The sequence below is a fragment of the Saimiri boliviensis genome, chromosome 14 (genome assembly GCF_048565385.1).
Source record: "Saimiri boliviensis isolate mSaiBol1 chromosome 14, mSaiBol1.pri, whole genome shotgun sequence".
NCBI classification, from domain to species: Eukaryota; Metazoa; Chordata; class Mammalia; order Primates; family Cebidae; genus Saimiri; species Saimiri boliviensis.
Genome location: NC_133462.1, coordinates 35,233,742 through 35,253,312, shown reverse-complemented (window position 1 = coordinate 35,253,312; position 19,571 = coordinate 35,233,742). Strand labels below are relative to the sequence as shown.

At 42.5% G+C, this 19,571-nt stretch overlaps 1 protein-coding gene across 2 annotated transcripts; it reads left to right on the top strand.

Annotated features, from left to right (window-relative positions):
- The first annotated feature begins 2,318 nt into the window (after positions 1-2,318).
- On the top strand, positions 2,319-18,535 carry ZNF441 (zinc finger protein 441). 2 transcript variants are annotated; one of them, XM_003941761.3, is made up of 4 exons: positions 2,319-2,516; positions 11,754-11,880; positions 12,473-12,536; positions 14,961-18,535. In XM_003941761.3, exons 1-4 carry the CDS (start codon positions 2,514-2,516, stop codon positions 16,846-16,848), a joined length of 2,082 nt encoding a protein of 693 aa, XP_003941810.1. In that variant the 5' UTR covers positions 2,319-2,513; the 3' UTR covers positions 16,849-18,535. The 2 variants fall into 2 exon arrangements, with proteins under 2 accessions (XP_003941810.1, XP_074240687.1); XM_074384586.1 differs by lacking the exon at positions 2,319-2,516 and adding an exon at positions 2,955-3,249.
- The last annotated feature ends 1,036 nt before the right edge of the window (positions 18,536-19,571 follow it).

The following is a 19,571-nucleotide window of genomic DNA, read 5'->3' as shown; positions in this document are numbered from 1 at the left end:
TGAGGGATAAAGTCCATCCAATCTGAATACACTATAGAAGATCATTTGGAAGGTGGCATCTGCTTTTCTCTAGACCAAATTTAGTTAAGTATGACAAAAGACTAATGAAAGCCATCTCACTATCCCAATGGGAAAATTTAGCTTTTTGTTAGATAGTAACAAAGGAAAAGAAAGAAGGAAAAAGACTGTACATGTTCTTGGAAAGAACTCAATATCACCTTTCATAAATACCTATGCTAGTCCCTAAATCCCTAAAACAGATGTTTTAGTAGTGAACAAAAATTATACTGGCCGGGCGCGGTGGCTCAAGCCTGTAATCCCAGCACTTTGGGAGGCCGAGGCGGGTGGATCACAAGGTCAAGAGATCGAGACCATCCTGGTCAACATGGTGAAACCCCGTCTCTACTAAAAATACAAAAAAAATAGCTGGGCATGGTGGTGCGTGCCTTTAATCCCAGCTACTCAGGAGGCTGAGGCAGGAGAATTGCCTGAACCCAGGAGGCGGAGGTTTCGGTGAGCCGAGATCGCGCCATTGCACTCCAGCCTGGGTAACAAGAGCGAAACTCCGTCTCAAAAAAAAAAAAAAAAAAAAAAAAAATTATACTACCAAATCTAGTAAGAATCACAAATGTCTAAAAGTGAGAAAAATGTTAGAACAGAAACATGAAATCTTGCCTGGAATACATAAAGGATTCAATGGTGCAATATACAAGACACTATTAGTCAAGAGATAAACAAATAGGAATAGGAAAGTGAACAATGGCAGGAAAGCCTAGCAGAGATTTTTTTGTTTTGGTTTGGTTTTTGAGATGGAGTTTTGCTCTTGTTGCCCAGGCTGGATTACAATGGCACAATCTCAGCTCACTGTAACCTCCACCTCCCAGGTTCAAGCAATTCTTCTGCCTCAGCCTCCTAGTAGTAGCTGGGATTGCAGGCAGGTGCCACCGCACTCAGCTAATTTTGTATTTTCAGTCATGGCTAGAGTGACTGGGATGCAGGGGACCAAGTCCCTAGACTGCATACAGCACAGGGACCCTGGGCCTGGACCAGGAAACCATTTTTTCCTCTTCAGCCTCTGAGCCTGTGACAGGAGGGGCCACCATGAAGACCTTTGACATGCCCTGGAGACATTTCCCCTGTTATTTTTGACAATTAACATTTGGTTCTTCATGTCACCATAGTTGTCAGTTCCCAATTCATAAGGCTTTTAAAAAAGAGAGAGAGAGAGAAAGAGAGAGAGAGGTGGGGTTTTACCACATTGCTCAGACTGGTCTTGAGCTCCTGAGCTCAAGCAATCCACCCATCTCAGCCTCCCAAAGTGGTGAGATTGCAGGCATGAGCCATAGTGCCTGGCCTCATATGCTTTTATATCTGGTATTCTTCATACAAATATGAAAAGTGGTGAGATTGCAGGCATCAGCCATAGTGCCCGGCCTCATAATGCTTTTATATCTGGCATTCTTCATGCAAATATGAAGGTGAATATTTTCAAATTCAAAGTCCAATGTCTCAGACTTTGATTGGAGCATTTAATTCAATAACATCTAAACCTTGATGGAAGGAACGTTTCCACACTCTGTTTAGGAGACGGGAGGGCAAATTGAACTTCCAGAGTTAAACTCATTAGTGTCCCTGACTCATCCCCAGGTTCTGATCCACCGTAGGGCTCGATTTCAGGAATTATCGTCTGCCCTCCAAGCTTTGGAATATGTGTGGTCTCCTGAAAGGGGTTACTTGTGAACTATGGCTGCAGCAGGCTGCTTATCTGAGCTAGTTTACGTTTTTGCCTTATAACATATTGCCGCCATATAATTCCAGTTTTTTTCCACATATTTAACAATTTTATTTTGTTGGAGTGTTTTTGTCTTCTGCACTGAAAATTAGTAGATTGAGAGAGATAAGGAGGTAGAAAGGCTTGGCCTATGCAGCCAACAGCCTCATCCAAAACTCCTGATCCCTGGAGGACATCAGGCCCTCTTTACTGCTGCAGTGTGGCCTCAGCTCCCTTCCTGCTCTCAAATCAGGGGACAGCTCCACTTGACGGTGAGTCAGGAATTTCCTGCACAGACTTGTGAGGAAGTCTGGAGGAAGAAGGAGAAGGGCCCCTTTGAGTACAATCAGGACAGACTGCCTAAATGCAAATGTCCCCTGGGAGGGGGTCAGGTCACAGCGCAGGGAGGAAGCTCGTCCTGTCAAGGCCTCTATCTGGAACCTGTTTATCAGACTCTACTCCAGATCGCTTCTTCCATTACTCAGTCTCCGGGGGAGGGACCTGGCGCACTAGCCAATCAGGGCCGCGGGGCGGGGTCGTGGGAACTGTCATTCAGGCCCGCTACCCTGAGGAGGGTGCAAGGTTCAAAGAGCCCGTCGAGTCTTCTCCACGCCCCTGCGCTGGGCCCCGGGTTCCGTCGCTGAGAAACGCCCTGGAACGTCTGTGGCAGCCTTTGTTGCGCCGGGACCCGCACTGACAGCGGGGAGGCAGAGGGAGGAACCTGGACACCGGAAGCCGGGAAATGGTGAGTGTGTGAGGTCCGGTGTCCCGACGTGTGAGAGAAGAGACTGGTTGGAACAGGCCGGAACCGGCTGTGGTGGCACCGGGGCTTCCCCGCCGGCGACACCCTGGCGCAGCTCGGCCCTCGGACCCTTCGGCCGCTGGGTGGGGCTGGGCTGGCAGCCGGGACCCCGGGCGTCCTGTCCTGTCCCTGCGCGGCGACTGCGGCCCTGGCCCCCGCGCCCTAGCTGGGCGGCTCCGCGCCCGCAATCCCGCGTCTCCCCAGATTGCCCGGCTGTAACCAACACAGGTTCGCGGCCCGGGTCACTGTACCGAGACGCTGAGGGCTGCGGCAGAAACAATAGGGGGAGAAGGAGGACACCCCAGACCCGCCTCCCTGAGAGATTTGGGGATGGGGTGTTCAGGGGTCCGGACGGGGGCGGCTGGAGTGTGGGGTCGCAGATTGGTGCGGAAGGGAGGGGTGGATCCTGGGACGGGAGGTGAAGAAACCGCATTCTCCTGCTGAGCGGGCTCCCTCGGGGGCTCTTCAGCCTGCTTTCCGCTGGAATTCAGGTTCTCAGAAAGAACGCAGGCGACTCTTGAGCAACTGTCAGAGACCTTATGAAGCCGGCGGTCAGCGTCTGCTGCGACCTGACTCTCAGGGAGGCGGCCCCAGTGAGGCGGCGGGGCTGAGGGCACCTGGCTCATACCTAACTGCAATCTCGCCTCCCGCCTGGCTCGCAGTTCCTGTGAACCCGGTGAGGAGGCTGCACGGTGACGATGGTAGGGTCACCAGGCAGAATCCAGACTCGCGTGTGGGGTTTGTGGGTGGGAGGAGCTGTGGTCTGTGTGGTCCCTTGTCTCTTCTTTTATTTTATTTATTTATTTCTTTGAGACGGGGTTTGGCTCTTGTTACCCAGGCTGGAGTGCAATGGCGTGATCTCGGCTCACCGCAACCTCCGCCTCCTGAGTTCAGGCAATTCTCCTGCCTCAGCCTCCTGAGTAGCTGGGATTACAGGCACGCGCCACCATGCCCAGCTAATTTTTTGTATTTTTAGTAGAGATGGGGTTTCACCATGTTGACCAGGATGGTCTCGATCTCTTGACCTCGTGATCCACCCACCTCGGCCTCCCAAAGTGCTGGGATTACAGGCTTGAGCCACCGCGCCCGGCTTGTCTCTTCTTTAGTCCGAAGGGTGATCGGTTCCCCTCCAAGTCTTCCAAAGATGTGAGCAGCAGGGTCTCAATTCTGTCACTGTGTTCACTCATTCTAACTCCTCCTAGGGCCGACAGTAAATCCCTTGGCTTCCAGAGCCTTCCTCAGGCTAACTTTCTCTCCTCAATTCACAGCAACTTTATGAACTATTTGTCCCCTAGTTTATTTTTTTTTCTTTTTCTTTCTTTTTTTTTTTAAGATGGGGCTTCACCATGTTAGTCAGCCCAGTCTCGAACTCCTGACCTCAGGTGATCCGCCCACCTCAGCCTCCCAAAGTGCTGGGATTACAGGCGTGAGCCACTGCGCCCGGCTTGTCCCCCAGTTTATATTTCAAACAGAGGCTAGTATTTTCATTGTCATTTTGTTTATACATGGCAATATGTGGTTCTTTATAAAAGGTTTTGTGTTTGTGAACATTTCACATGTGAGGAAGCAGAGAAAAACCACCTGACACTTCGCTGCAAAAAAAAAAAGAAAGAAAGAAATTAATAAATAAAACTTTTGTGGCTGTCCTCCATCATCCCTAGACAGAGATTCCTTTTGAGAATATTTTTAGATTAAGGTTGTTCCTCTTTGGAAACATTACAGGGTGATGAGTCCTCAGCCCATCCTCTGTGGCTTCCTGGTCCTGGGTTTCAGAATCGCCTGGGGCTACCCCAGGATGCCCACAGCTCCCAAGTCTCTTGTGTCAAGTGAATATCAGTCCTGTGTTGCTCCTCCCAGAGGATGGCCTGAGGTGGAGATGATGGGACCTTGTAAGGAAGCAGCATGATGCTCTGTGGTGGGAAGAGTCTCCTGGTATACTCTTCCTCAAGAAGCTACTTCCTTAGGACACTCAGCTTTTCTTCCCCCATCCCTTCCTTGGGGATATATGGCTGGTCAGCCAATTGGATGATGGTATTAATGGGACAAGACTGAAATGATTCTTCCCTTCTGATGCTCTCAGACTAATGAAGGGAGAAAACTATTCATAAGGACAGGAAAACCAGCCCCATTGAGGTGGTACAGGAATCTGAAAAGCAAACAGTGTAGTGTCTCTTGGGATCGTGGTTACTGAACACTTCAGTGAGCAGCATGGGGATGGGGGATGTTCTAGGTGACAGGAGGACCTTACTTGACACACTCTGCACCCATAGGGAGGTGGTGAAAGGAGATGATGGTATAAGGAATGCATATGGATCAACCAAATTGAAGAACTGGGAGAAAATAAAGAACTGGAAACTGTGTCAAGGGTCATAAAACCCCATTTTGGTATGAAAAACATAAAACCACATTCAAAATGGAAGCTGAGATAGCAAACTGAATAAAAATTAATGAAAACTGGAAAGGCTATAGTTAGTTGATCATTGTATATGGAAACGCTAGGCAGAAGATGGATTATTCTCCTGTAGATAACTATTTTTCCCTATCATTTTTGTTGAAGTGTCTCTCATTAGTGTCACTGCCTGGCAATACCTGCTGTGTCATAGGTTCTTGTACTATTTTTTTTTTCTTCTTCTTTTTTTTTTTTTTTTGAAAATTAAAGCTATTCAAATGGTTCTTGTACCTTAAGTAGATGCTCTGGTTCAAGAATTTGCTGTTTTCCAATGGTTTATGCATCCATCAGTCTGCTAATATCATACTCTCCTTATTATTATAGTCTTCAAAGGCTTAGCATGTGGTAGAAAAAGACCCTTCCTAACTTAGTCACTTTGGGCTGCTATAATAAATTACTATAGACTGAATGCCTTATACAACAGATACTAATTTCGCAAAGGTGTAAAGGCTGGGAATCCACTTTCAAGCAGATCTGTTGTCTAGTAAGGGCGTCTTTCTTGATTTGCAGATGGCAGTCTTACCCTTATGTCCTCACATGGTGCAGATAATGTCTGTAATGCCTGTGTAGTTTTGATATTAAGGCAGTTGTATTAGTCCATTTTCACATCACTATAAAGAGCTGCCAGAAAAGATGTTTAATTGACTCATAATTCCTCAAGGCTGGGGAGGCCTCAGGAAACTTACAATTATGGCAGAAGGGGAAGCAGACTCTTCTTACATGGTGGCAGGCAAAAGAGCATTGTGAAGGAAGAACTGTCAAACACTTCTAAAACCATCAGATTTCATGAGAACCCACTATTACAAGAACAACATGGGGGAAACTGCCCCCATGATCCAATCACCTCCCATAATACATAGGGGTTATGTATCCCCTTGATACATAGGGATTATGGGGATTACAATTCAAGATTAGATTTGGGTGGGGACACAGAGCCAAACCATATTATCGGTGTTGGCCTTACAACATGAATTAGAAAGTATTCCCTGTACTTCTATTTTCTGAAAGAGATTATAGAGAATTGGTGTCAATTTTTCCGTGTTTTCCAGAATTCAGCAGTAAAACTATGCTGGCCTGTTCCTTTTTCTTGGGACTTTTTGTTTGTTTGCTTGCTCGAAATGGGGTTTTGCTTTGTTGCCCAGGCTGAAGTGCAGTGGCATGATCTTACTGCACCTTTTGCCTCCTGGGCTCAAGCAATCCTCCCACCTCAGTCTGCTAAGTAGCTGGAACTACAGGCATGTGCCATGACACCCAGCTAATTGTGTTTTCTGTAAAGATGGGGTTTCACGATGTTGCCCAGACTGGTCTTGAACTCCTGGGCTCAAGCATTCTGCCACTCTTGGCCTCCCAAAGTGCAGGGATTATACATGTGAGCTACCACACCTAGCCTACCAGTGCATCCAGGCTGGCCTGGGAGTTTTATTATTTATTGATTTAATTTCTTCAATAGTTATAGGCCTTTTCATATTAATTAGTTCTCCTTTCATGAGTTTTGGTAGCTTGTGTGATTCAAGGAAATTTGTCTATTCCATGTATTTATCAACTATGTGGGCATGCAGTTGTTCCTAATACTCCTTTGAGGTCCTTTAATATACACAAGATTAGTAGTAATAACCCCCTTTCTTCTGAGTTAGCTTGGGTATGGGCTTATTCATTTTATTGATCTTTTGAAGGAACCAGCTTTTGGTTTGTTGGTGTTTTCTACTGATTTCTTGCTTGCTATTTCGTTAATACCTTCTCTCCTTGTTATTTTCCTCTGCTTGATTTACGTGTATCTTGCTATTCTTTCTTTAGTTTCCTAAAGTGGATGGTTTTTAAGCATTGGTTTTATATCTTAACTTTCTTTCTTTTTTTTTTTTTTGAGACGGGGTTTCGCTCTTGTTACCCAGGCTGGAGTGCAATGGCGCGATCTCGGCTCACCGCAACCTCCGCCTCCCGGGTTCAGGCAATTCTCCTTCCTCAGCCTCCTGAGTAGCTGGGATTACAGGCACGTGCCACCATGCCCAGCTAATTTTTTTATATTTTTAGTAGAGACGGGGTTTCACCATGTTGACCAGGATGGTCTCTATCTCTCGACCTCGTCATCCACCCGCCTTGGCCTCCCAAAGTGCTGGGATTACAGGCTTGAGCCACCGCGCCCGGCCTATATCTTAACTTTCTAGAGATTGTATCAATTCTTTAAATTTCCTTCTAAGCACTGCTTTGCTACATTCTAAATATTTTGATAAGATACATTCTTTTCTCTTAACATTGCAGTATTTACATTTGCTTGAGAATTCTCTTTGACATTTTATAGTTCAGAAGTTTGTGACTTAAATCTCTGTTTTTTTTTTAGGCTTTTCAAGTATGTTTCTGTTATTTATTGCTGCCTTAATTATAATATAGTTTGATTGCATACTTTATAGAATTTCTATTTTTAAAAATTTGTTCAAGTGTATTTTATGGTTGAGAATATGGTCTATCTTGTTGCATACTTTACGTGGGCTTGAAAAGAATTTGTAGCCTGCAGGCGAAAAATGAAAGAATCTGTAAATACACATCAATTAAATCCAGTTAATTAATAGTATTCTTGAGTTCAGGTGTATCATTAGTGATTTTCTGCCAAACTAATCTGTCAGTTATTGAAAGAGGTGAGTTGTTTTCTTCCAACTATATTTGTAGATTTGTGTATTTTGCCTTGCGGTTTTAGAAGTTTTTGCCTTAGGTATTTTGATGATCTATGTTTATGGTCATAAATGTTAAGGATTATTATATCTTGTAGGATTGACCTCTTTATCATATGAAATACCTCCATTGTGTATAATTTTCTTTGACCTAAAATCGTATTTGTCTGAATTTAATATCACTAGTCAATATTTCTTTTGATTAGGGCTATAATGGCATATATTTATCCATACCTTTCTGTTTAATGTATATGAATCTTTCTGCTTAAAATGGTTTTCTTATGCACATTGATGGGGCTTCTTTTTCATTATACTATGCCAGTCCCTGCCTTTTTACTGTTGAATATAGGTAATACACATTCTATGTCATAACCGATGTAATTGGATTAATGTCACATATATATTATTGTTTTCTATTTATTGCACATTATCTGTTTTTTCAACTTTCTCCTTTCTGCCTTCTTTCATTTTGACTGAGCATTTATATGATACCATTTTCTTGCTTCTATGAGTATAGGAAATCTATTTGTTTCTTACATTTTATTAGTGAATTCACTAGAGTTGGTAGAATATCATTCACAACTAATGGGCCTTTAGTTTCAAATAACACTATACTGGCTTTAGGGGTAGTGCTGGTATAACAAACTGTTCTGAATTCCTTTATTGTATTGCCCAATACATTGCTGATATTATTATGTTGAACAAACCTGTGTCTATTAGATCAGATCAAATAGGTATAAGAAAACTAAAGAACTTCAAATATCTTCATTTAATTTTTTTTTTTTTTTTTTTTTTTTTTTTTGAGACGGAGTTTCGCTCTTGTTACCCAGGCTGGAGTGCAATGGTGCGATCTCGGCTCACCGCAACCTCCGCCTCCTGGGTTCAGGCAATTCTCCTGCCTCAGCCTCCTGAGTAGCTGGGATTACAGGCACACGCCACCATGCCCAGCTAATTTTTTGTATTTTTAGTAGAGACGAGGTTTCACCTTGTTGACCAGGATGGTCTCGATCTCTTGACCTCGTGTTCCACCCACCTCGGCCTCCCAAAGTGCTGGGATTACAGGCTTGAGCCACCACGCCCGGCCATCTTCATTTAATTCTAAGACTCTTTGTGTATGTGTGTGTGATCCAAATTTCTAATCTATATAATTTTTTAATTGCATTTTAGGTTTTGGGGTACATGTAAAGAACATGTAAGATTGTTGCATAGGTACACACGTGGCAGTGTGATTTGCTGCCTTCCTCCCCTTTACCTATGTCTGGCATTTCTCCCCATGCTATCCCCCAACTCCCCACCCCCCGCTGTCCCTGCCCTATTTCCCCCCAACAGACCCCAGTGTGTAGTGCTCCACTCCGTGTCCACGTGTTCTCATTGTTCAACACCCGCCTGTGAGTGAGAACATGCGGTGTTTGATTTTCTGTTCTTGTGTCAGTTTGCTGAGAATGATGATTTCCAGGTTCATCAACGTCCCTACAAAGGACATGAACTCATTGTTTTTGATGGCTGCATAATATTCCATGGTGTATATGTGTCACATTTTCCCTGTCCAGTCGATCATCGATGGGCATTTGGGTTGGTTCTAGGTCTTTGCTATTGCAAACTGTGCTGCAATGAACATTCGTGTGCATGTGTCCTTATAGTAGAACGATTTATAATTCTTTGGATACATACCCAGTAATGGGATTGCTGGGTCAAATGCAATTTCTGTTTCTAGATCCTTGAGGAATCACCACGCTGTCCTCAATATGACAATAATGAAATGTGAAGTTTTAACAGTTGATCAGGGACCGGGCACGGTGGCTCACACCTGTAATCCCAGCACTTTGGGAGGCCAAGGCAGGTGGATCACGAGGTCAAGAGATCAAGACTATCCTGGTCAACATGGTGAAACCCCGTCTCTACTAAAAATACAAAACATTAGCTGGGCACGGTGGCACATGCCTGTAATCCCAGCTACTCAGGAGGCTGAGGCAGGAGAATTGCCTGAACCCAGGAGGTGGAGGTTGCGGTGAGCCGAGATCGCGCTATTGCACTCCAGCCTGAGTAACAAGAGCAAAACTCTGTCTCAAAAACAAACAAACAAACAAACAAACAAAAACTCCACAAAGCCTTCCTACTGTTTTTCACCTTCCTTATTCTATTTGTTTATCTCTGTGTTAATAGTACAAGATGCTGAATATTATATCTTTACAATACTTTATCTGTTTTTGGAAAGCTGTTGCTTTCTTGGTTAGAAGGTTTTTAATATTTTTAGATGTTTGTGACTTCTGTTAGATTTGATCATATAATTTTTTTTTTTTTTTTTTTGAGACGGAGTTTCGCCCTTGTTACCCAGGCTGGAGTGCAATGGCACGATCTCGGCTCACCGCAACCTCCGCCTCCTGGGCTCAGGCAATTCTCCTGCCTCAGCCTCCTGAGTAGCTGGGATTACAGGCACGTGCCACCATGCCCAGCTAATTTTTTGCACTTTTTTTAGCAGAGACGGGGTTTCACCATGTTGACCAGGATGGTCTCGATCTCTCGACCTCGTGATCCACCCGCCTCGGCCTCCCAAAGTGCTGGGATTACAGGCTTGAGCCACCGCGCCCGGCTATGATCATATAATTTTTAATGATGACAAAAAGGTCTGTTTAGGGATTTAGGGAATATTATAGATATTCATGAGAGGTGACATTGAGTTTTTTTTTCTTTCTTTTTTTTTTTTTTTTTTTGAGATGGAGTTTCGCTTGTTACCCAGGCTGGAGTGCAGTGGCGCGATCTCGGCTCACCGCAACCTCCGCCTCCTGGGTTCAGGCAATTCTCCTGCCTCAGCCTCCTGAGTAGCTGAGATTACAAGCACGCGCCACCATGCCCAGCTAATTTTTTGTGTTTTTAGTAGAGACAGGGTTTCACCATGTTGACCAGGATGGTCTCGATCTCTTGACCTCGTGATCCACCCGCCTCGGCCTCCCAAAGTGCTGGGATTACAGGCTTGAGCCACTGCGCCCGGCCTTGAGTTTTTTTTCTAAGAACATATGCAATCTTTGCCCTTCTTGTTCTTTGACATTACTTAATAAAGTTTAAAATTTTTCCATTGGGATGGTAAAATATCCTTATTAGTCTTTTGTCATACTTAACTACATTTGTTCTACAGGAAACCAGTTGCTAGCTTCCAACTACTCTCTCTTAGTGTAGTCCCATAGCACAGGCTAAATCCCCCAGGGCACAAGAGTTAACACATTACAGATACAGTGACCAGAGTGTTTTTTTCATGGCTGTCTGGCTGTCTTAGTCTTTTGTTGTTGTTGTTGCTGATAACAGAATACTTTAACCTGGGTAATTTATAAGAAGTGATATTTATTTTTTACATTTCTGGAGGGTGGGAAGCCCAGCATCAAGGCTGGGCATCTGGTGAGAACCTTTATGCCGGTAAGTCTCTTCTGCACAATAGGTGGTAAGAATTTGTCATGACAGGAACTACAGACTCACTGTAGAAATAGAAATTAGGAGTGATTCAGACAATAAGAATCACTTTTTTTTTTTTTTTTTTTTTGAGACGGAATTTCACTCTTGTTATCCAGGCTGGAGTGCAGTGGCGCGATCTCAGCTCACCACAACCTCCGCCTCCCAGGTTCAGGCAATTCTCCTGCCTCAGCCTCCTGAGTAGCTGGGATTACAGGCACGCGCCACCATGCCCAGCTAATTTTTTGGATTTTTAGTAGAGACAGGGTTTCACCATGTTGACCAGGATGGCCTCGATCTCTTCACCTCGTGATCCACCCGCCTCGGCCTCCCAAAGTGCTGGGATTACAGGCTTGAGCCATCGCGCCTGGCCAAGACTCACTTTCTTAACTCACCAACGAGAGCTGTGTTCCTATTCAACTGTTACTTTACTAAACATGCTCAATTCTAGTATCAGAATCGTTGTGTGGGATAAAATGAGTAAAATGAAAAGAATAAGAGGGGGGTTACCATGTCCTTGAATAAATGCTTGGAAATCACACCATCATGTGAAGATTATGAAGTGAATATAGATTCCCAGTGCCTTCAGTTTCAATCTTCCTCCTCTGCACATGTGGAATGTTTCAGGACTCAGTGGCATTTGAGGATGTGGCTATAAACTTCACCTGTGAGGAGTGGGCTTTGCTGGGTCCATCACAGAAGAGTCTCTACAGGGATGTGATGCAGGAAACCATCAGAAACCTGGACTGTATAGGTAAGGATGACATCATGCCTTCATTTAGTCAATTAGAGACATTTGCTTCTTGGTCATCAATGCTGTCCGATGATTTGAAATATGGAAAGGGGAATATAGTTGACCCTTGAACCAGCCACCCAAGCAGTCATACATCTTCTTCTCCCCCACAGCTTAACCACTAGTAGCTTCCTGTTTATTGGCGGCATTATTGGTGACATACACTGTTGATTAATACATGTTTTACATGCCATATATATTACATGCTATGTATTCTTACAGTAAAGTAAGCTAGAAAAAGAAAATATTCATTATAGGGAAGTAGAACATTATTTAGTATTCATGAAAAGTGTATCATAACAAAGTTTTTATTCTCATTGTCTTTACATTCAGTAGACTGAATAAGAGGAAGGGTTAGTTTTACTGTCTCAGGTGTAGCAGAGACTGAAGAAATGTATATGTAAGTGGACCTGTGCAGTTCAAACCTGTGTTGTTAAAGAGTCAACTGCAGTTTGGTGTGTGAATCATGCATTCTTGCACTGTACATAAAATCTTACAGTCTTTCTATAATTTTGTAATAATTCATACTCATTTTTCTGGTTCTAACTTTTAGGAATGAAATGGCAAAACCTCGATATAGAAGAAGATAAATACAAAAATCCTGGGAGAAATCTAAGGTAATTTGCAGTCACCAGAGAAAGCTGTGTCCTTGGAGTGATTCATAGTATGCCAGAAATTTTATTTTATTTTGTTTTAGAGACAGTGTCTCATTTTGTTGCTCAGGCTAGAATACAGTGATGTGATCATAGCATACTGTAGCCTCAGACTCCTGTGCTCAGTGGTCCTCCCATTTCAGCCTCCTGAGTAGCTAGGTTATAGGCATGCTGGTACCACTACATGTGGCTAAATATTTAGTTTTTGTAGAGATAGGGTCTTGTTATGTTTGACCAGGCTCATCTCAAGCTCCTGTCCTTAAGCATTCATCCCACCTTGGCCTCTCAAAAGGCAGGTATTGCAGGCTTGAGCCACTGTGCCCAACCCAAAATTTTAAAAAGAAGCAAGGAAGGCCAGGCGCAGTGGCTCACGCCTGTAATCCTAGCACTTTGGGAGGCCAAGGTGGGTGGATCACCTGAGGACAGGAGTTCAAGACCAGCCTGGCCATCTGGGTGAAACCCCATCTTTTTTTTTTTTTTTTTTTTTTTTGAGACAGAGTTTCGCTTTTGTTACCCAGGCTGGAGTGCAATGGCGCTGTCTCGGCTCACGGCAACCTCCGCCTCCTGGGTTCAGGCAATTCTCCTGCCTCAGCCTCCTGAGTAGCTGGGATTACAGGCATGCGCCACCATGCCCAGCTAATTTTTTGTATTTTTAGTAGAGACGGGGTTTCACCATGTTGACCAGGATGGTCTCGATCTCTTCACCTCGTGATCCACCCGCCTCGGCCTCCCAAAGTGCTGGAATTACAGGCTTGAGCCACCGCACCCGGCTCTAACCCCATCTTTAAAAAAAAAAAAAAAAAGAAGCAAGGAAAATTAACAAGCCCACCTTAAATTTATTCTTTTTTTTTTTTTTTTTTTTTTTGAGACGGGGTTTCGCTCTTGTTACCCAGGCTGGAGTGCAATGGCGCGATCTTGGCTCACCGCAACCTCCGCCTCCTGGGTTCAAGCAATTGTCCTGCCTCAGCCTCCTGAGTAGCTGGGATTACAGGCACGTGCCACCATGCCCAGCTAATTTTTTGTATTTTTAGTAGAGACGGGGTTTCACCATGTTGACCAGGATGGTCTCGATCTCTCGACCTCGTGATCCACCCGCCTCGGCCTCCCAAAGTGCTGGGATTACAGGCTTGAGCCACCGCGCCCGGCCTTAAATTTATTCTTAAAAATTTTTCTTCAAAAACATATACTTAAATACTTAAATATGACATAGCTATTAAGTGCTTACAAAATAGTTCCCTTGGAAACAGTATTAAGAATCCCCATATGAATGTCACTATCTTCAAAACAGCTAGGATCGAGTTATCTTACATATCATTCTGTTCATTCAGTTCAAAGGGGGCGTGAAGCCTACACCTTGCATGATAGTGTTAGAAATGTAAATCCAGGCCAGTTGCCATATCTTATACCTATAATCCCAACTATTTAGGAGGCTGAGGCAGGAAGACTGCTTGATTCCAGGTGTTCAAGCAGCCTGGGCAATATGGCAAGACCCCCTCTCTACAAAAAATACAAAAATTAGCTAGGCATGGTGCCTTACTTGCAGTCCCAGTTACTTGGGAGGCTGAGACAGGAAGGTTGCTTGAGCCCAGGAGGTCAAGGCTGCAGTAAGCCCTGTTCACATCACTACACTCCAGCCTGAGCAACAGAGCAAGACCTAGTTTCAAAAAAAAAAAGAAAAGAAAAGAAAAAAAGAAAGGCTGGGCACTGTGGCTCACCCTTGTAATCCCAGCACTATGGGAGGTTAAGGCAGGCAGATTGCTTTGAGCTCAGGAGTTCAAGACTAGCCTGGGCAACATGGTGAAACCTCGTCTCTACAAAAAATACAAAAATCAGCTGGGGGGCCGGGCGCGGTGGCTCAAGCCTGTAATCCCAGCACTTTGGGAGGCCGAGGCGGGTGGATCACGAGGTCGAGAGATCGAGACCATCCTGGTCAACAAGGTGAAACCCCGTCTCTACTAAAAATACAAAAAGTTAGCTGGGCATGGTGGTGCGTGCCTGTAATCCCAGCTACTTAGGAGGCTGAGGCAGGAGAATTGCCTGAGCCCAGGAGGCGGAGGTTGCGGTGAGCCGAGATCGCGCCATTGCACTCCAGCCTGGGTAACAAGAGCGAAACTCCGTCTCAAAAAAAAAAAAAAAAAAAAAAAAAAATCAGCTGGGCATGGTGGCATGTCCCTGTAGTCCTAGCTATTAGGGAGGCTGAGCTTGGAGGATGGTTTGAGACCAGGAGGTGGAGGCTGCAGTGATCTGAGATCGTGCCACTGCACTCCAGCCTGGGCAACAGATTGAGACCCTGTTTCAAAAAAAAAAGAAGAAAGAAATGTGAATTCAATACTTATTAATACAAAATCATTAATAAACCTTTACTAATGTACTTCTTATTTTTTACAGATGTTATATGGTAGAGAGATCCTGTGAAATTAAAGATAATAGTCAGTGTGGAGGACCCTTTACCCAGATTCAAGATGGTATTGTGAATGAGAAAATGCCTGGAGTAGATCTATGGGAAAGCAGTAAGCATACAGAAGTCTTCCTGGGTCGTTCATCTCTTAATTGCTACATTAGAGTTGACAGTGAACACAAACCATGTGAGTATCATGAATATGGAGAGAAACCATATACACATAACCAATATGGGAAAGCCTTCAGTTATCAGCCCTACTTTCAAATACATGAAAGGCCTCAGCATGGAAAGAAACTCTATGATTGTAAGGAATGTGCAACCTTTAGTTCTCTTGAAAACCTTCAAAGACACATGGCAGCACACCATGGAGATGGACCTTGTATATATAAGTTGTATGGAAAAGCCTTCATTTGGCCTAGTTTATTTCAGATGCTTAAAATAACTGACACTGAAGAAAAACCATATGAATTTAAGCAGTGTTCTACAGCCTTTCCTGCTTACAGTTCCTCTCTAAGAGATGAAAGAACACACAGTGAAGAGAAACCCTATCAATGTGAACAATGTGGGAAAGCCTTTAGTTGTTCCTGTTACACTCAACTGTATGAAAGGATCCAAACTGGAGAACAATCCTATGAATGTAAGCAATGTGGGAAAGCATTTTATCATCTTGGAAGCTTTCAGAGACACATGATAATACACACTGGAGATGGACCTCATAAATGTATGATATGTGGAAAAGGCTTTCTTTCTCCCAGTTCAGTTCGAAGACATAAAAGAACTCACACTGGAGAGAAACCCTACGAATGTAAGCATTGTGGGAAAGCATTCTCTGATTGCACAGGTTTTCGAAGACACATGATAACGCACACTGGAGATGGGCCTCATAAATGCAAGGTATGTGGGAAAGCCTTTGATTCTCCCAGTTTATGTCGAAGGCATGAAACAACTCATACAGGAGAGAAACCCTATAAATGTGAATGTGGGAAAGCCTTTAGTGATTTCTATTACTTTCGAAATCATGAAAGTACTCACACTGGAGAGAAGCCATATAAATGTAAACAATGTGGGAAAGCCTTCATTTGTTGCACTTACCTTCAAATACATGAAAGAATTCACACTGGGGAGAGACCCTATAAATGTAAACAATGTGGAAAAGCCTTCAGGTCTTCCAATTACACTCGAGTTCATGAAAAGACTCACACTGGAGAAAAGCCCTATCAATGTAAGCAGTGTGGAAAAGCACTTTCTCATCTGAAAAGCTTTCAGAGACACATGATAATGCACACTGGAGATGGACCTCATAAATGTAAGATATGTGGGAAAAGCTTTGATTCTCCCAGTTCATTTCGAAGACATGAAAGAATTCACACTGGGGAGAGACCCTATAAATGTAAACAATGTGGGAAAGCTTTCAGGTCTTCCAGTTATATTCAACTACATGAAAGGACTCACACTGGAGAGAAACCCTATGGTTGTAACCAATGTGGGAAAGCATTATCTGATCTCTCCAGCTTTCGAAGACACATGATTACGCACACTGGAAGTGGACCTCATAAATGTAAGATATGTGGGAAAGGCTTTGATTATCCCAGTTCAGTGCAAAGACATGAAAGAACTCACACTGGAGAGAAACCCTATGAATGCAAGGAATGTGGTAAAGCCTTCAGTCATTCAAGTTACTTACGAATACATGAAAGAGTTCATACTGGAGAAAAGCCCTATAAATGTAAGGAATGTGGGAAACCATTCCATTGTCCCAGTGCCTTTCATAAACATGAAAGGACCCACAGTACAGAGAAACCCTATAAGTGTCAAGAATGTGGGGAAGCATTTCATTGTATCAGTTCCTTTCATAAACATGAAAGCACTCACTAGAGAAAACCCCTATGAGTGCTGAACATGTGGGAAAGCCTTAAGTACTTTCAGCTTCTTATAAATACACAAAAAGACTCATGCTGAAAAAAGTTATATGAATATAAAAATGTACTAAAATCTTCCATTTTTTTAGTACCTTTTGAAAACATGACCAAATTCATACTTCAAAAAAAATACAGTGAATGTGAGGAATATGAAACAGCCTTTTTTTCTCTAGCAAACTTTCAAAGGTGCATGTTATGACATACTGGCAATGGATACTACTATAGGTAATGTGGAAATGCATTTACTAGTCCTATTCATTTCAGTTACATGAAAGATTTCAAATTGCAGAGAACCACTATGAATGTAAACAATATGGTAAAGCATTTAGTAGCTTCAGTTTCTTTTGAATACAGTCCTCCCTAGTTTCTGAGGTGAATTGATTCCAGCACCCTTAGGAATACCTATATTCAGAGATATTCAAGTCTCTGACATTAAACGGCACATTTGCATAGAACCTAGGTGCATTTTTCTGTATATTTTAAATCATTTCTGTACTACTTATAATACACAATGCATTGTAAATTCTATATAAATTATTTTTTATTGTTTAGGGAATCATGACAAGAAAAAAGTCTACATGTTCAGTACAGACACAACTCTCATTGTCCTAAGAACATGTACATGTCAGCAACAATGTTTGGATCTGAGGAGTTTGTGAGTGTAAGATCTTTAAGTGTTGAAGGTTCCATCTCTATAATTGCAGTTGCTTTAGCTACAAATAGTATAGGAAGCTGTTTCTTCTTTTTCTTTACCTCACCAAATATTCCAGTGATTATAGGCATTTTGTTATCCTTCAAGTGACGTGGAGCCTTTGTTGTATGACAGGATTGTATCTGAAGATCACATTCTTTAACAATTGTAGCTACTGAATCTATAAAACTACTAGAAGAAAACATGTTGAAAATACTTCAGGACATTGGTCTAGGCAAATATTTTATGGCTAATACCTCAAAGCACAGACAACAAAGACAAAAATGGACAAATGAGACTATATTAAACTAAAAAGCAGCTGCAAAGTAAGGGGAGTTTGCAACAAGAGTGCAGAGAAAACCTGTTGAATGTGAGAAAATATTTGCAAACTATGTGACAAGGGACTCAAACATCTCAACAGGAAAAAATATAAATAATCCCATTAAAAGTGGGAAAAGGACATGAACAGACAGTTCTCAGAAGACATATGAATGGCCAAAAGGTATGTGGAAATATGCTCAACATCACTAATGATTAGTAAAATGCAAATTGAAACTACAACAAGATACCCTACTTAGAACTGTTCATACTAAAAAATATTTAAAAAAACAAATGCTAATGAGGATGTGGAGAAAAGAAAATTTTCACTATTGGTGAAAGTGTAAATTAGTACAACCACTGTGGAAAACAGTATGTAGATTTCTCAAAAACCTAAAAATAGAACCCCCAGATGATCCAGCAAACCCAGTGTCTATCCACAGGGGGGAAAAAAAAATCAGTATATCAAAGAGATACTTGCTCTTGCATATTTTTCACAGCACTATTCACAATAGCAAAGATATGGAATGAACCTAAGTGTCCATCAGTGGACTCATGGATAAAGAAAATATGGTTTATGTACACAGTGGAATAGTGTTTGGCCATAAAAAGAATAAAATGTTATTTCTAACAACATGGATGGAACTTGAGGTCATTATGGTAAGTGAAGTAAGCCAGGTGCACAAAGACAAATACCACATGTTCTCACTTATATGTTGGAGGTGAAAAACTTGATCTCATGGAGATAGGGAATAGAATAACAGATATCAGAGGCTGAGAAGGGAAAATAAAAGTTGGTTAACAGGTACAAATTTCCATTTAGATCAAAGGAATAAATTCTGATGTTAGAAAGCGGACTAGAGTGACTATAGTTAGCAACAATATAGTTGCATATTTCAAAGTAGTTAGAAGAGAGGACTTGAAATGTTACAACACATAGAATTAATAAATACTCAAAATCATGAATACCCCAAATACCCTGACTTGACCATTACACATTCTATGCATGCAATAAATACTCACGTATATATATATATATATAAATATATATATATATATATAAAATATGTATCAATAAAAGAAAATATATAAAATAGTTTTTAAGTAACATTATTGTCAGGTGTCTGTGGGCTGAGAAGTAGCCTAAGGTGTAAACTTAAGTTCTTCTCAGGTCTTTTCTTAGTTGCACTTGTACCTGGGCATGTGTGGTAACTTTCTAATTTTCTCTGTATGTATGGTAATTTTTCTGCAACGTAATCTTCAGTGGCTCTCAAAAGGAGAGAAATAAAAACATTAAGGGAAAAATAAAAGGCATCAGCCTGGAAGTCACTTCAGATGGAGGAGAAGGGCCTTCGAAAAATGGGGAGAGATGCAGTAGCAACCATCACCACCCAATTCTTTGTCTGTAACTCTGTGATCAGAAGCAGCAATTATCAAGCAGTGCACAGATTCCTAATATTTGGAAGACAGGTCCTTTTTGCCCACCCTGGCCCCCCAAAACTGCATGCAAGCTGCTGTTAGAACTTCTGCATAGCCACCTGTCATGGAGCTGGGGAGGGGAATGAGTCAAGGCTGTTGACTCAACTAAGAGTTTAAATTGACCAAAATTAACCACATTTTATTATCCCATCATTCCCTGGAACCTGCAAGCTTTTTTTTTTTTTTTTTTT

Coding starts and splice junctions, on each gene's coding strand:
- ZNF441 (XM_003941761.3), top strand. Junction 11,881..12,472: donor CAGAAACCTGGACTGTATAG/GTAAGGATGACA, acceptor TCTAACTTTTAG/GAATGAAATGGCAAAACCTC. Junction 12,537..14,960: donor AATCCTGGGAGAAATCTAAG/GTAATTTGCAGT, acceptor TATTTTTTACAG/ATGTTATATGGTAGAGAGAT.